This window comes from Anomaloglossus baeobatrachus, chromosome 4, assembly GCF_048569485.1.
Source record: "Anomaloglossus baeobatrachus isolate aAnoBae1 chromosome 4, aAnoBae1.hap1, whole genome shotgun sequence".
Lineage (NCBI taxonomy): Eukaryota > Metazoa > Chordata > Amphibia > Anura > Aromobatidae > Anomaloglossus > Anomaloglossus baeobatrachus.
In genome coordinates, this window is record NC_134356.1 from 78,765,583 (window position 1) to 78,782,967 (window position 17,385).

Genomic DNA, 17,385 nt, shown 5'->3' on the forward strand with positions numbered 1-17,385 from the left:
CCACCTAAAATGGGAAAGGTTTATTCTGATTTCATGTCAGATAGTGAGAAAAGCATGCATATGTGTCTTTGTAGATAGTGTATGTAAACTTCTTGTTTCCACTGTATGTTGTTTGTTGGCTGGTACCTGTAAGATATGTTATGTAAGGATTTCTAATTGTAAGATATGTAGTTTATGGGCTTGACCTGTAAGATATGTTGTGTATGGGCTTGTACGAGTAAGGTATGTGGTATATATATGGATTTGTACCTTTAAGATATGTTGTGTATGGATTTGTATCTGTAATGTATATACTGTAGTTTATGGGCTTGTAACTGTAAGATATGTTGATTATGGGCTTTACCTGTAAGATATGTTGTTTATGGGCTTGTAACTGTAAGATATGTTGATTATGGGCTTTACCTGTAAGATATGTTGTTTATGGGCTTGTAACTGTAAGATATGTTGATTATGGGCTTTACCTGTAAGATATGTTGTTTATGGGCTTGTACCTGTAAGATATGTTGATTATGGACTTGTACCTGTAAGATATGTTGATTATGGGCTTGCACCTGTAAGATATGTTATTTATGGGCTTGTACCTGTAAGATATGTTGATTATGGGCTTGCACTTGTAAGATATGTTGTTTATGGGCTTTACCTGTAAGATATGTTGTTTATGGGCTTGTACCTGTAAGATATGTTGTTTATGGGCTTTACCTGTAAAGGCCCCGTCACACTAAGCAACATCGCTAGCAACATCGCTGGTAACGAACAACTTTTGTGACGTTGCTAGCGATGTTGCTGTGTGTGACATCCAGCAACAACCTGGCCCCTGCTGTGAGGTCGTTGGTTGTTGCTGAATGTCCTGGGCCATTTTTTAGTTGTTGCTGTCCTGCTGTGAAGCACAGATCGCTGTGTGTGACAGCGAGACAGCAACAACTAATGTGCAGTGAGCAGGGAGCCAGCTTCTGCGGAGGCTGGTAACCAATGTAAACATCGGGTAACCAAGAAGCCCTGTCCTTGGTTACCCGATATTTACCTTTGATACCAGCCTCCTCCGCTCTCACTGTCAGTGCCGGATCCTGCTCTGTGCACATGTAGCTGCAGCACACATCAGGCAATTAACCTGATGTGTGCTGTAACTAGGAGAGCAAGGAGCCAGCGCTCAGTGTGCGCTGCTCCCTGCTCTGTGCACATTTAGCTGCAGCACACATCGGGTTAATTAACCTGATGTGTGCTGTAACTAGGAGACTGGGGGCTGGTCACTGGTTGCTGGTGAGCTCACCAGCAACTCGTGTAGCCACGCTCCAGCGATCCCTGCCAGGTCAGGTTGCTGGTGGGATCGCTGGAGCGTCGCAGTGTGACAGCTCACCAGCAACCTCCTAGCAACTTACCAGCGATCCCTATCGTTGTTGGGATCGCTGGTAAGTTGCTTAGTGTGACTGGACCTTAAGATATGTTGTTTATGGGCTTGTACCTGTAAGATATGTTGTTTATGGGCTTGTACCTCTAAGATATGTTGTTTATGGGCTTGTACCTCTAAGATATGTTGTTTATGGGCTTGTACCTGTAAGATATGTTGTTTATGGGCTTTACCTGTAAGAGATGTTGTTTATGGGCTTTACCTGTAAGATATGTTGTTTATGGGCTTGTACCTGTAAGATATGTTGTTTATGGGCTTTACCTGTAAGATATGTTGTTTATGGGCTTTACCTGTAAGATATGTTGTTTATGGGCTTGTACCTGTAAGATATGTTGTTTATGGGCTTTACCTGTAAGATATGTTGTTTATGGGCTTGTACCTGTAAGATATGTTGTTTATGGGCTTGTACCTGTAAGATATGTTGTTTATGGGCTTGTACCTGTAAGATATGTTGTTTATGGGCTTGTACCTGTAAGATATGTTGTTTATGGGCTTTACCTGTAAGAGATGTTGTTTATGGGCTTGTACCTGTAAGATATGTTGTTTATGGGTTTTACCTGTAAGATATGTTGTTTATGGGCTTTACCTGTAAGATATGTTGTTTATGGGCTTTACCTGTAAGATATGTTGTTTATGGGCTTGTACCTGTAAGATATGTTGTTTATGGGTTTTACCTGTAAGATATGTTGCTTATGGGATTTACCTGTAAGATATGTTGTTTATGGGTTTTACCTGTAAGATATGTTGTTTATGGGATTTACCTGTAAGATATGTTGTTTATGGGCTTTACCTGTAAGATATGTTGTTTATGGCCTTGTACCTGTAAGATCTGTAGTTTATGGGCTTGTACCTGTAAGATATGTTGATTATGGGCTTGTACCTGTAAGATATGTTGATTATGGGCTTGTACCTGTAAGATATGTTGTTTATGGGCTTTACCTGTAAGATATGTTGTTTATGGGCTTGTTCCTGTAAGATATGTTGATTACGGGCTTGTACCTGTAAGATATGTTGATTACGGGCTTGTACCTGTAAGATATGTTGTTTATGGGCTTGTATCTGTAAGATATGTTGATTATGGGCTTGTACCTGTAAGATATGTTGATTATGGGCTTTACCTGTAAGATATGTTGTTTATGGGCTTGCGCTTCTTCCTTGTAAAAGTGACAGAGCAAGTCCAGGTCCTTTTCTGCCTCATTTCTTTCCCTTCTTAATGCTTCTAGTTGCAATACCATAACAGACTTCTCTTTTTGTAGATGTTGAACTTCCTGCTCCATTGTGCTAATCTGTCAAAGGTAAAAGTACTAGAAGTTATGGTAGCAATTGTAATATTCAGCAAATGTTATACACAAGGCATGAGGCTTTCTCTAGCTCAGGATCCTGGAGCTCAGGTCAATGGTCAATGCTGTTATTTTACTTTTTGACTGGGTTAAAAATAAGAACCTGGACCGCTAAAGGATTTGAAAAACATGGCTGCTTTCTCATAAAACATTGTCAAATGTAACATTTATTGTACATGGAATATGTTTGTTCTCCCTTTGCTTGTGTTGTCTTCCTCCTTTCACGTCCCATCCAATACACATATTGAATTCTGTCTTGAGACTCGCACTACATTTAGACTTAGAACTGATGCCCAAGTATTCTCTCCTGGAAGTTTTACTTTTGGGGAGAATATCTCTGATAAATATAGCCCACCGTGTTTGTGTCATGGTTGTGCTGCTAGGTTATTATGCTGGATAATTTTCATAATTTCTTGAGATATTAAAGGCTGCTTTACACCTAGCGACATCGCTAGCTATGTTGCTCGTGAACACACCCGCCCCCGTCGTTTGTGCGTCACTGGCAAATCGCTGCCCGTGGCTCACAATATCGCTAGGACACGTAACACATACTTGCCTTCCTAGCGACGTCGCTGTGGGCGGCGAACAACCTTTTTTTTAAGGGGTAGGTTCATTCACCGTCACAGCGACTTCACACAGCAGCCCACCAATAGAAGTGGAGGGGCGGAGACCAGCCGCATTAACAACACGCCCACCTCGTTGCCGGGAGGACGCAGGTACGTTGTTGTTCGTTGTTCCCGGGGTGTCACACGTAGCAATGTGTGCTGCCTCAGGAACGACGAACAGCCTGCGTCCAGCACCAGCAACGATTTTTTTGAAAATGAAAGACGTGTCAACGATCAACGATTAGGTGGGTATTTTTCATCGTTAACACTTGCACAAAGGTGTCACACACAACGACGTCGCTAACGAGGCCGGATGTGTGTCACAAATTTCGTGACCCCAACGACATATCGTTAGCAATATCGTTGCGTGTAAAGCCCCTTAACACATTTCTCTTTTTGTTGTTTACAGCTTGTTGCCTTGGAAACCGACCACTACTGCTTGACAGTAAAACATGTACAGTGCCTACAAGCTCCTATCTGTTTAGCTTGTAAGCACTGTGCTGACTACCTCCTATTACCGGCCAGCTTCTGTACAGTTCTTACAGGATTTATAGCAGCGGTGGTCGGTCACCTAGACAATAAGCTGTAGATAATAGTAAAGTTTTAATATCTCAAGAATGCCTTTAAAACATAACAAGCAGTAATATTCAAGAGTGCTTGTTTTCATAAGCACTATCTGAAAATATCCATCTATGAAGATAGGAATAAGCCTGTAAACAAACCTCCTGGTTATCCTTGTCTTGCTCCAATCCAATAATTTCCATATGGATCAAGGCTTTGTGTTGCTCCTTCAACCATTCCCTTCTTGCTTGTGCCATTAAGAATTCCAGCTCCATCCCCAGACATTCTGATAATAACCTCTGCCAAAACAATGTTCAGTCAATAAGACTATCGTCATGATGCGTCACATTGCTTCTCCTATGTGTAGACGTTACCGGTGACTTTATAAATCTATATGCTGTTTTAATAATCCTTGGAGCATGAGCAGAGCAGTCCTGCTTGTCCTCTGAGGATCAACTGAGCGCTTCTGTCCCCTAATTATAGAGAACGAAGGGTCTTATAGGATCTAGACCCTCACTTATCAACACTTATGACATCCTTCAAGAGCAAGTACTTATGGATTAAGATTTTATATATTTTAAATTATGTAAATTAATGGTCACCAGAAGCTTTCCCCTTGCTGCCTACCTTATTAGATGTTGTTTCCTGGATACAGGTATCTCTTGAATTGTATTTTTCATTTTCATCCAGGGTGAAGTCACAGTTCTTGGTTGATTGTTTCATATCTATGAGGCAAAGTATTGACATTTATCAAAACTCAGCAACTAATATCACTCATGCAAGGTCATGCCTCCAAGTCAGTTTGCCTGTTAGTCAGTAGCTTGTGGATGATGCAAAGGGATGTCACAATGTTACTTCGGGATATCGAAGAACAGGGGCCTCATATACTGTCCCTTATGCTAGGGGACCCTAGGCTATCCCTCACTTCTGGATTACTTCTAATGGTGAAGACGCCAGAGTCCCATGTCTTACTATACTCCTGGGAAATACTACTCTGGTATCCCCCTCCCCTTAGGGAGGGACGGGGCAAGAGTGAGATGGTAAACAGATAAGGACATACAAGGAGAAAACAAAACACTGACACACTACACATACACACAGGAATAGACAAAGAGAGACTCAGGAGAAAAATAAGAGCAGGAGGGTATAAAAAAAAAGGCAATGAGGGTTAACTCCACAACCACACAAAGCAACAGGTGTGACACCAGATAGTCTGGATCACTAAACCTCCCAAGACCAACTAAAATAATTTACAGCTGATATAGGTGGAAGGATCTAGCCAGCTTATATAGGAGAGCAGATGTGACTGGCTTCCCACAGCAGATGATCAAAGGAGACTAATAAACAGACTAGCAGAGATTAACTCCTGCTAGCCAGCCTCTGAATTTGCACTTAGCCTGTTGATGCCCTAGTCTGCCTGCGTAGATCACAGACACCAGAGGAGTTATCAGGCCTAGTGTCAGAATCTGTAGTCTGAACAGAATCTGATGCTGCCATGGCAATTGGCAAAGTTTCTGAAAATTTCTGTGTGACAAGGAGTGACTTTTTTTTTTGTGGGGAGGTGTTGTTGTGATAGGGTTAATCAATCATACCTCCGATGTGTCTCTTCTGTACAATAAAATATTCAATATTGAAGTGTATTAGCTACACACCATTGACCATTAAAGATGTATGCTTCCTCTGTGTGTTCAATTGTGCAAACGTATAGAGAAATAATAGTTTATTGGAGGTGTCCTCCCATGCACAGATAATAGAAATTGGCAGGCTAAGTCTGGATTGTATTGTAAGGAACGCAACGTTGCATTGTATAATATGGGCACTGTTTGTAGTTGCCTGACAGCTCCAAAAATGGCTACCAAGAGCAGACTTGGGGCTAGCCACTCCATTTACCAGATGCCTGGGTTGCACTGGCCTCCACCCTATAACCCTTGTACAGGGATCTGGTCTTAAACAGGGGTCGGCTGATATTTGGTGTTGCAGGCTGGCAGAAATGATCAGTTAGCTAGATCAAAACCAGAAGGATAGAAAAGGTCCGAAAACATCATACAAGAGAATGGTCAGTAAACAAGCTAAAGTTAGAGAAAAATCCACTAAAAATGAGGGGTGGAAAATATGTGTGGACTAGGGGTGTGTGCACCAGGAAAGTACAACGATATCTGGCAGCTTCTAAAAAGAAGCTGAAGTACTGTAAGTGGTACGGGAGGTTTCCGGGACTGTGTTGCTGACACGACCTGAGGCGGTCTTGCTGTACATGTTTTCAATGTACCAAAAAGCTTACAAAAAATCTGTGTTGCGACACCTTCTGCAGGCCGCCAAGACCGTTATTCCTCGCCACTGGAAGACCGCAGACTCTCCAACCTTGGAGGAGTGGATCGACGAGGTGAATGCGGTCTATCGGATGGAGAGGGTACTGGCCCAATTGCGGGAGGATGTGGAGTCTGTGATCACAAAATGGTTTTATTGGGAATCCTATTTGGAGGGGTCTAGCTTGAACCTAAGGCTAGGTTCACATTTCCGTTGTTTTGCATCAGTCACATGCATTGCTTGATGCTTGTGACTGATGCGTTGTACAGCAGATGACAATAATTGTAATTAGAAAGCGGATTCCGTTGTAAAACGAGAGCGAGAGAACGATCAGCTGATCGCTCACAGAAGCCGGCCGCCGGGTGATCAGCTGATCGTTCACTGCAGCTGGCCACCGGGTGATCAGCTGATCGCTCACAGCAACTGGCCACCGGGTGATCAGCTGATCGCTCACAGCAACTGGCCACCGGGTGATCAGCTGAATGCTCACAGCAGCTGGCCGCCAGTTGATCAGCTGATCGCTCAAAGCAGCTGGCCGCCGGGTGATCAGCTGATCGCTCTCATTAGCCGGCTGCCGGGTGATCAGCTGATCGTTCACAGAAGGCGGCTGCTGGGTGATCAGCTGATCGTTCAGCCGCCGAGAGAGCATGCGCAGCGAAATCCTAAGGATTCCGCTGCTCAAAAAACATTACACTCTGCGTTCCTGCCACCCAACGGTCAGTCGTTCCACGACTGATCAGTCGGGCGGAGGATGCAACGCAAGGGCATCAGTCACAATCCGCCGCTCATATAAGTCTATGGGAAACAACGGAATCCGCCAAACGGATTGCATTGTTTATCAGAGCGGCGGATTGTGACTGATGCAAAACAAAGGAAATGTGAAGCTAGCCTAAGACATAACTTCACTTTTGTAAGACACTCTCCGTCTTCCCATATGGACATGGTTGGCAGGTGGTGGCCGCATGGTTTCTTCCTCTTTGCTCTCCCTTCCTTCCTTCTTCCTCTCACTCTGTGATACTTTCTCTATTAGAAGTTTTTCTCTTGTAATAAGTTTCCTTTGTGGGGGGGGGGGAGGTTTCTTGCATAAGGATTTTCTGTATTTGATACACCTGATAATTGTCACAACGAAGTATAAGAGAAACACTTTTTTTTTTTTGGTTGGACTTTGTGGTCCCTATATTCTCAATGTGGTATGTAAGATGTAATTACGTGTTGTGACCTGTTCTGTTTTTCATGAAAAATAATAAAATATTTAAAATATAAAAAGAAGCTGAGAGTATTAATAGGGTGTGGTGCTGTCCATTTTGCCAAGTAGGAAGTTCATTACCCGACTACACACACACCCGTACTGCCAGACTGGACGGCACTACAGGTTCACCAACACCAGCACCGCTAGCAAGAGGAATATGGTGACATCACAGAAGCAGGCCCTGGAAGAGATATGACATATGGTACCTTTATCTTTGCCATTTTCTTCCCAGTTCTCATTAAGTTGTTGCTGTCTACTCTGGTAAATCAGATTGACAAGTCGCTGGTGGGGAGAAGGATCAGCAGTGACAGGTTCTGAAATATCTGATAATCGATAACACTGACAGTTCTGGCATTCCTAAACCAAAAATATAAAGATCTGTAAGAAGGTATATAACTGTCTAGTATATATCATTACACCAACACAGGATGAAAGACTCATGGTATCTTCTGTGAGCCGTGAGCTGGAACACATGGACATATACACTATAGAAGTTAAACATGTACCTACATAGGAAGTAGGGGGATGCAGCTTAGACTAAAATGAAGAACAACATCTGAGACATTGTGTTATTTTGTCTTGGAGAAATGGTCAGGAAAGAAAAAGTAAATAACAACAGTTAAACATAATCTGTCACCAGGGTTTTGCTGACCCATCTATCAGCATTATGCAGAGACCCGGACTCCAGTGTGTGTCCCTTACAGGGCTTATTGCCGTAGTTTCAATAAAATCACTGTTTCATCTGCTGCAGCTCTGACAGTCCTCTCAATGATGAGCTCATGATAGATAGTCCAATATATATATACAGTCATATGAAAAAGTTTGGGCACCCCTATTAATGTTAACCTTTTTTCTTTATAACACTTTGGGTTTTTGCAACAGCTATTTCAGTTTCATATATCTAATAACTGATGGACTGAGTAATATTTCTGGATTGAAATGAGGTTTATTGTACTAACAGAAAATGTGCAATCCGCATTTAAACAAAATTTGACCGGTGCAAAAGTATGGGCACCTCAACATAAAAGTGACATTAATATTTTGTAGATCCTCCTTTTGCAAAAATAACAGCCTCTAGTCGCTTCCTGTAGCTTTTAATGAGTTCCTGGATCCTGGATGAAGGTATATTTGACCATTCCTGTTTACAAAACAATTCCAGTTTAGTTAAGTTTGATGGTCGCCGAGCATGGACAGCCGCTTCACATCATCCCACACATTTTCAATGATATTCAGGTCTGGGGACTGGGATGGCCATTCCAGAACATTGTAATTGTTCCTCTGCATGAATGCCTGAGTAGATTTGGAGTGGTGTTTTGGATCATTGTCTTGCTGAAATATCCATCCCCTGCGTAACTTCAACTTCGTCACTGATTATTGCACATTATTGTCAAGAATCTGCTGATAGTTAGTTGAATCCATGCGACCCTCAACTTTAACAAGATTCCCAGTGCCGGCATTGGCCACACAGCCCCAAAGCATGATGGAACCTCCACCAAATTTTACTGTGGGTATCAAGTGCTTTTCTTGGAATGCCGTGTTTTTTTGCCTCCATGCATAACGCCTTTTTGTATGACCAAACAACTCAATCTTTGTTTCATCAGTCCACAGGACCTTCTTCCAAAATGTACTTGGCTTGTCCAAATGTGCTTTTGCATACCTCAGTTGACTCTGTTTGTGGCGTGCTTGCAGAAACGGCTTCTTTCGCATCACTCTCCCATACAGCTTCTTCTTGTGCAACGTGCGCTGTATTGTTGACCGATACACATTGACACCATCTGCAGCTAGATGATGCTGCAGGTCTTTGGAGGTGGTCTGTGGATTGTCCTTGACTGTTCTCACCATTCTTCTTCTCTGCCTTTCTGATATTTTTCTTGGCCTGCCACTTCTGGGCTTAACAAGAACTGTACCTGCGTTCTTCCATTTCTTTACTATGTTCCTCACAGTGGAAACTGACAGTTTAAATCTCTGAGACAACTTTTTGTATCCTTCCCCTGAACAACTATGTTGAATAATCTTTGTTTTCAGATCATTTGAGAGTTGTTTTGAGGAGCCCATGATGCCACTCTTCATAGGAGATTGAAATAGGAGAACAACTTGCAAGTGGCCACCTTAAATACCTTTTCTCATGATTGGATACACCTGCCTATGAAGTTCAAAGCTCAATGAGGTTACAAAACCAATTTAGTGCTTTAGTAAGTCAGTAAAAAGCAGTTAGGAGTGTTCAAATCAAGAAATTGATAAGGGTGCCCATACTTTTGCACTGGTCAAATTTTGTTTAAATGCGGATTGCACATTTTCTGTTAGTACAATACACCTCATTTCAATCCAGAAATATTACTCAGTCCATCAGTTATTAGATATATGAAACTGAAATAGCTGTTGCAAAAACCCAAATTGTTATAAAGAAAAAAGGTTAACATTAATAGGGGTGCCCAAGCTTTTTCATATGACTGTATACAGTATATACAGACACACACATATGCTCTGGCTATTATTGCCCCCTAGTCATGGCAGTTTTGTAGTTTTGTACTTATGCACACTGTAATAGGAAAACGGTCAATCAGTGGTAGCATTAAAGGGAACCTGACGCGTCCTACGTCATACACACTCGCCGGTCCTGCGCAGGCGCACTACAATACTTTGATCTGCCCTGCTCAGGCAGATCAAAGTGCGCCTGCGCAGGACCTGAATGCCGGCGAGTGTGTATGACGTCGGACTCGTCACGCACCGGGGCTAGAGAAGGAGGACGAAGACGGCCGAAAGAGGCAGCGCCAGCACCGGAGACGCCCATCTGGCCAACCGAGCGACCGTTAGGTAAGTATTATAAAGTGTTTTTTATGTTCTCACAGTGGCCTGGGCTGTTATATACAGCATGTTAGAATGCTGTCTATAAGAGGCCGGTGGTGGTGGCCGCAGCTTATACGCCAAAAACGTGGTGACAGGTTCCCTTTATGTTAAAAAGAGATCATTACTAAGAGGACTAGCAGAGCTGCAGCAGATAAAAGGTTTTTTATAAATCAAAACTACAGCAAGAAGCCCAGTCAGTCTCGCACACAGCTAGAGTCAGGTTCTTGGTCCATAGTTCGTGCTTCTCTCAGTTGAGAAACATAACCCTAGTCACAACTCCCTTTTAAAGGATTTTCCCAAAAATTACATTACTCAAGTACCCACAAGAGAGTTTATAAAGGTACAATTGCTGGGAATGGGCACTAGAACAGTCATGTAGTACCAAGGTATTTGAACGAATCAGCAGTGGAGCATGCAGCCAGCTCCTAATATTTGAGTCCATGGAACTGATGGAGACAGCTGAGCATAATGTTCTACAATTTCCATAAGCCCCCAAAAAGTGAAGGGGTGCATACTGGACTGCCGCTCTATTCAATCTGCTCCTCATTGCAGTTATGTTGTGTGAAAAAAAAACTGGGAACTCCCCTTCTAGAGAAAATCCCTTTAATAAGGTTTTCATTGACGTTTTAAGTGGAAATCTTAAGCTGCTCCTAGATCTTTTTGCTATTAATCTAAGACACTAACGACCTGATTCATCAAGATATTTTGACCTGTTTTCAGGCGTAAAAGACCTTGAAACTTCACAAAATATTAGTACAACTTGAAGGTTGACCTTGACATCACATTTTATGCCACCTTAGTGAAGTAAATTACTCCAGTCCCTGATTGGAGTAACACTTCTGCTGGAGGCACACGGGACTTTCAAGATGTTTTTAATTCATTAACTATAGTTCACCTCTCCATGAATTATTTTCGTCTAAAGGGTGCTTTACATGAGACGACGGATCGTGCGATGCATCGTCGGGGTCACTGTTTTCGTGACGCACATCCGGCATCATACACGACGTCGTCTCGTGTGAAACCTCTGAGCGACGCAGTATCGCTCACAAATCGTGAGTCGTGTACTCGTCGCTCAGTTTCATAATATCGTTTATTTTTACTTGTGCCTGTTGTTCATCGTTCCTGTGGCAGCACACGTCGCTCCATGTGACACCCCGGGAGCGATGAACTCTGCTTACCTGTGTCCCACGGCTCCCACCGGCTATGCGGAAGGAAGGAGGTGGACGAGATGTTTACATCCCGCTCATCTCCGCCCCTCCGCTTCTATTGGCCGGCGGCTGTGTTACTTCGCTGTGACGCCGAACGTCCCTCCCCATTCAGGAAGTGGACGTTCGCCACCCACAGTGAGGTCGCTCAGCAGGTAAGTGCGTGTGACGGGGTTTTCACGACTTTGTGCGACACGGGCAGCGATTTGCCCGTGACGCACAAACGACGGGGGCGGGTACGATCGATTGTAAAATCGCACAATCGGTCGCCCCGTGTAAAGCAGGCTTTACTCTAGTGTTGCCTTCCCTAAGTTTATCATATACATTGCCAATGATAAAGAATCAAGACAGAAATGTGGAATATAAGACAAATTGTTTCTTCTCACCTCATGATGGCACCTTTTCTTTTCTCCAAGTTGTCGTGATACTTCTCTCTTTTCTTTCCAACTTTGTTTCTTCACCATCTGTGTGGCAGAAAACAGATAAAATGTATTTTTACTTGCATTTTACAGAAATTTTGTTTGGCTGAGACCAAGATACAAGTGAGTTATTGCAACAATAATCTGTACTGCAGGCTTAGTTCATGGGGAATTGAAGCTCGTAAAGAAACAACTGTATTATCAGCCAGTCTGCGGTCAACAAATCCTACTGCCATGTAGTAGCAGATCATACTGATTGAAAATTATATTTTAAGTCATTGTTGCAAAAAACAGTAGGACAGAGGAGGAGAAGTGGACAGGATTGTCTTTGTATACAGTTTTCTTTGTAGATATATTTATTTGCATACATTACTATGTAATTTAAAGACTTTTTTTATATTGTGCAGGTTAAGTGAATTTGTTCATTATTTACTGTTCAAATTCAATTATGTTCATACTAAATAACCTGTTGGATTAATGCTAAAGGCTTAACCAGTAAATAATACTCATATAATAATACAAACTCATCTGTTCAGAAATGCATATAATCTCCAATGACCTCGCTGCCTCACCACCGTGCCGAAGCTGCTGCCTCACCACCGTGCCGAAGCTGCTGCCTCACCACCGTGCCGAAGCTGCTGCTTCACCACCGTGCCGGAGCTGCTGCTTCACCACCGCGCCGCAGCTGCTGCCTCACCACCGCGCCGAAGCCGCTGCCTCACCACCGCGCCGAAGCCGCTGCCTCACCACCGTGCCGAAGCCGCTGTCTCACCACCGTGCCGAAGCTGCTGCCCAACCAACACCCCACCTACTGTCTCCTGTTTGAAAGAGGTGTCAGATTTTTACCTTGTGGGAGTGTCTCTCCCAATAATATAGGCTGAATGTGAGGGCTTTGTGTGTCCAGAATGCTGCTATATTCATAGATCATATATCAGCATAGCTTCTATTCTACACTCATTTCCTCTTCATTTGCTTTCTTCCTTTTTAGAATTGTTTTTTCATTGCTGAGTGGTGGCCATTGATGTGGTTTTTGTCAGTGGGGCAGTGTGGCCTGGAGTCATGGGGCTCAGCCTTGCAGCATGGGTGTTGTGAGGCCCCAAGTCGCCTACTGTGCTGGTGCCCTGTTGCTGCGGCGGTAGTTGGCACGAGGCATCGCACCTTTAAGGGTGCTTTGACACATCCGGTTTTCGCCGTCAGGCACAATCCGGCAATTTCTGGATATAGTCTTGTGTTAGTGCCGGATTGTGCCGCATGGCCTTGTGTTTCATCCGGCGAAATTTTCTGGTCTGGCTGCCGGAAAGGATGCACACTGGGACGTTTTTTTGTCTCAGGCAAATAACCACACCGCCCCAAATTCCGGCGCTGTGTGGCATGTTATATAATGAAAGTCTATCGGCGCCAGATCCATCATAATGCGGCAAAAAATGCATTCCACCGACGGATCCGTTTTTTTTAACTGAGCATGCTCAGATGAGATGTAAGTTCATTTCTGGTCTCTCTCTGTTGTTCGGTGGATCTCTCTCTCTCTCTCTGTCTGTCGGTTTCTCTCTGTCGATGTCAGTCTCTCCCTTTCACCCACTCTCTCATACTTACCAATCACTGGCGCGGCGCTGCACAGCTGTCACACTGCTCCGGTGGCTTCTCCAGCTTTTGAAAATGCCGGCCGCTCATTATTCCATCTCATATTCACTGCTTCCCCCCGCCCACCGGTGCCTATGATTGGTTGCAAGTCCAAAAGATGGTCTGGCTCACTGAGGGGTGCTCAGGGAAAAAGAGGCCATACTTGTAAAAAGATCCCGACACTCAGAGTAAAAAATTCAAAACAACAGGATTGTAATGAAACTTATGTTTATTAATGTAACGTTTCGGCTATTTGCCTTCATCTAAAAACTATTTGATACGAAGAAAAGCAAGGTATATTCATATGTAGAGGACATCAATGAACATTCTCGATGCAGAGATAAAGAGGGTATAGTGAAATCCTATGGATGATAAGGTGTAATACCGCTATGCAGAAGGCTGTGCCAAAGGTGATCAGCGGTGAAGTGTGATGATCACCTCTGGCACAGCCTTCTGCATAGCGGTATTACACCTTATCATCCATAGGATTTCACTATACCCTCTATCTCTGCATCGAGAATGTTCATTGATGTCCTCTACATATGAATATACTTTGCTTTTCTTCATATCAAATAGTTTTTTGATGAAGGCAAATAGCCGAAACGTTACATTAATAAACATAAGTTTCATTACAATCCTGTTTTGAATTTTTTCCTCTGAGTGCCGGGATCTTTTTACAAGTATGATTGGTTGCAGTCAAACGAGCCCCCACGCTGAGTGACAGCTGCTTCACTGCAACCAATCACAGCTCCCGGTGGGCGGGTCTATATCTTGCAGGAAAATAAATAAACGAAACCGGCGTGTGGTCCCCCCAATTTTGATACTAGTCAAGGTAAAGCCACACAGCTGAGGGCTGGTATTCTCAGAATAGGGAGCCCCACATTATGGGGAGCCGCCCAGCCTAAAAATTATCAACCAGCAGCCGCCTGGAAATGCTGCATCTGTGGCGCCCCTGACCTGGTCAGGCACCACTGAGTACTGCACCCATGCTGGTGTAACGCCCCTGTAAACTGGTCGTTACAGGGTATTAAATGTTACCCCATTTTTCCCGGGTAGGAGGAAGAAGGGTCCCCACAACACACACTAACATCACACTGGCAGGAAGGAGTTAACAGCATTTGCAGCATGAAGCTTGTTCTGAGTCCATGACTCATCCTGTCTCCTTAATGAGCAGGTGGCTGGACACAGGCAGGTCCCCATGACAACCAAGGGGAGGGGGGCCTGAATAGGAGTGAGTTTAGTGCAGAGCACAAAGAAGTTTCAAGCAGAACGTCAGAGGCTGCAAGGGAGTGCAGACGTCCAGAGAACAGCTCCTGTTGAGGAGATGCCACGAGACCAGGGCTGATAACACCTAGAGGAGGGGAATGGAGCTGAAGACTGGGGTTCCCTGGAGAAAGTTGTATCCGGTGGTGGTTGTGTTGGTCCGCTACCGGGGATGAGAGAGACAGACAGGCGGCGAGTTCCCAAGATGCTCTATGCCACGGGGACGGCACTAATGCACCGAAAGGGAGAGACCCCCAGAACACCTCACCGGACACCCCTTCCTCCTACCTGCCCGGGAGCGACCAAAGGCTACAGGCGGCGAGGACCAGCACCCGGGTGCGATGTGAAACGGACTTTAAATAAAGAACAACTGGAACCGCACACCGTGACTGCTGTGAGTAATGCAGCCACACTGTGCCCCCGGTGTCCCTGAGGACTGTTGCCCTGGGTCTCATTAACCTCCCGGGGCTCCCCCGCTCCACCCGTGGGGAGCGATTCCATCCGGCTGCCCGTAACACCTGCCCCGGAGAGAGACCGCGCAGCGGCGGCTGAACACCTGGCCGCAAACCACGGGTGGCGCTGCAAGCATCCCCCGTCCCCGTCCCGTTTCCTGGGGGAAAACGATGGCAAGCCCCCCCCAGGGACCCCGTTACCCTCCTTCCGTCCCCCTTGTAACACCGGACTGACGGTCGGACTTTCCTTTTTATTGAAACATGCCGGGGGTCACGGAAGCCGGGTCGGGCCACTCACAGCCTGACCCCGAATACCACCGGCCCGGTGACCGTGCGAGCCCTGCAAGCCCCGGCGTGGGCGTTTCACTGGCTCAGTATAATAAAGGTAATCACAGAGGCTGACTAGTGTGTGGACACACGGAACACTTAGTAACCAGAACACACACACAGCTAGAGGGGACCCCTGAGCAGACTCAGGGAGGGGGCGTGGCCCTCACCTTCCAGCTAGTGGTGGGTGGTGTCACTGAGAACGAGGGAAGTGTGCAGAGGCAGCCGAAGGAGCAGGAGGTGGAGGAGTCGCATCTGGAGGGCAGAGCAGTGGAGCAGGGCCCTTCCAGATACTGCACCGTTCGTGGCTGCTGGCGGGGGAGAAGGGCTACTGTTCAGTGCTGCCTGAAATCCACCTGGCGTAGAGGTGGCTGAGTAAGGGGACTGTCAGTAAACCCAGCCCGCACGGGGTTACAGGTCCCCAGAGCAGGGGCCCATTCAGTTGGCCTGCCAAACCTGCTGGTGAGGGCACTTTATGCGCCTCACCAAACTACACAGAGTCCGCAGCTACAGCAGCAACGAGGGGGCCCATAAGTGACAGAAGGCAAGCAGCCAGAATTACTCGGTCCACACTGCCCGCAAATGGGCTAGAAAGGGGAGAACGGCGTATGCGACTTCCCTGGGTGATCCCAGCAAGACTTCAGGTCGTGGGTCACCTCAAAACAAGAAGGGCTAGGAAGGCGAGTCACCAGTTACCCCTACGTCAGCCGAAGGGATACCTGGTTCCTCCTGGTTCATCATAGCATCGCCCGGGTTGACTCACAGCTACCATCTGAAAGTGAGTAAAAACCCTGAAAGACATTGCTGCTTGTGTGTGAGTTCTTCTGCGACCTGTGGTACTACACACTTACACTGGGCCCTGGGGCCAGCCTCACTCTCGGGAGGCTACAACATCTGACTGCATCTAACATCAGCCCCAGGCGTCCCCTAAACTGCAGTGGCGGTCACCCCTGACCGCAAATACAGAGAGTGGCGTCACGAATCCCCCATTGAAGGTAACCTACCTGTGACCAGAAGATTTCCAAGCCCGTGGAGACCCTGCGGCGTCCTGCATCACAAGGTAATGCGGGGCTCCACACATCCATTAGATGCGATAGTCCCGGGACCTTACCTAGCTCTTCCCGCATTGCTCTGGTGTGTTGGCAATCTGGGTAACAAGGAGTTAATGGCAGCCCATAGCTGCCACTAAGTGCTAGGTTAATCATGGCAGGCGTCTGAGACACCCCCCATGATTAACCTGTAAATTAAAGAAAATAAACACATACATCTGAAAAATCTTTTTTTCTTTTATACCAAATAAAGAACACCCTCTTTCACCACTTTATCAATCCCCAAATACCTCTCCAGGTCCGACGTAATCCACACGAGGTCCCACGACGCTTCCAGCTCTGCTACATCGGAAGCTGACAGGAGAACACTGCTGCTCTCTGTGAACTCCACGGAGGAACTGAAGTGAGTCAAGCTGTCAGCAGTGACATCACACAGGTTACCCGTGGCCACTGCTACAACAGATCAGTTTTTTAACGGGTCCGTCCCATCAGTTTTGCCACAATCTGCGACGCATCAGTCACAAACCGGATCCGGATGTGTGAAAGCACCCTAAGGCTTCAAATAAGTTAAGGACCCACTCATAGGTTTGCTGTGACGTGGCAGTGGCTTCATTCAGTCTGATCACAATGTTAAATCAAGAACCTCATGTTCAGATATATAAATGTTTGCCTGGCGGCATTAGATCAAAGTATGTTTTTTTTGATGTGCGATTCATGTCTTTTTCTACAGGATGACATA

General features: G+C 45.4%; 1 protein-coding gene across 1 annotated transcript in view; it reads right to left on the reverse strand.

The window, feature by feature from the left end:
• The window catches only part of LOC142301233 (kinesin-like protein KIF27), a 95,658-nt gene that overhangs the window by 19,857 nt on the left and 58,416 nt on the right, over nucleotides 1–17,385 (reverse strand). The window contains exons 12-16 of the mRNA XM_075342255.1: nucleotides 11,903–11,980; nucleotides 7,671–7,821; nucleotides 4,539–4,636; nucleotides 4,073–4,210; nucleotides 2,524–2,691 (exon numbers count right to left, since the gene is read on the reverse strand). Coding sequence (XP_075198370.1) covers nucleotides 2,524–2,691; nucleotides 4,073–4,210; nucleotides 4,539–4,636; nucleotides 7,671–7,821; nucleotides 11,903–11,980 — 633 coding nt within the window. The remainder of the gene's footprint in view (nucleotides 1–2,523; nucleotides 2,692–4,072; nucleotides 4,211–4,538; nucleotides 4,637–7,670; nucleotides 7,822–11,902; nucleotides 11,981–17,385) is intronic.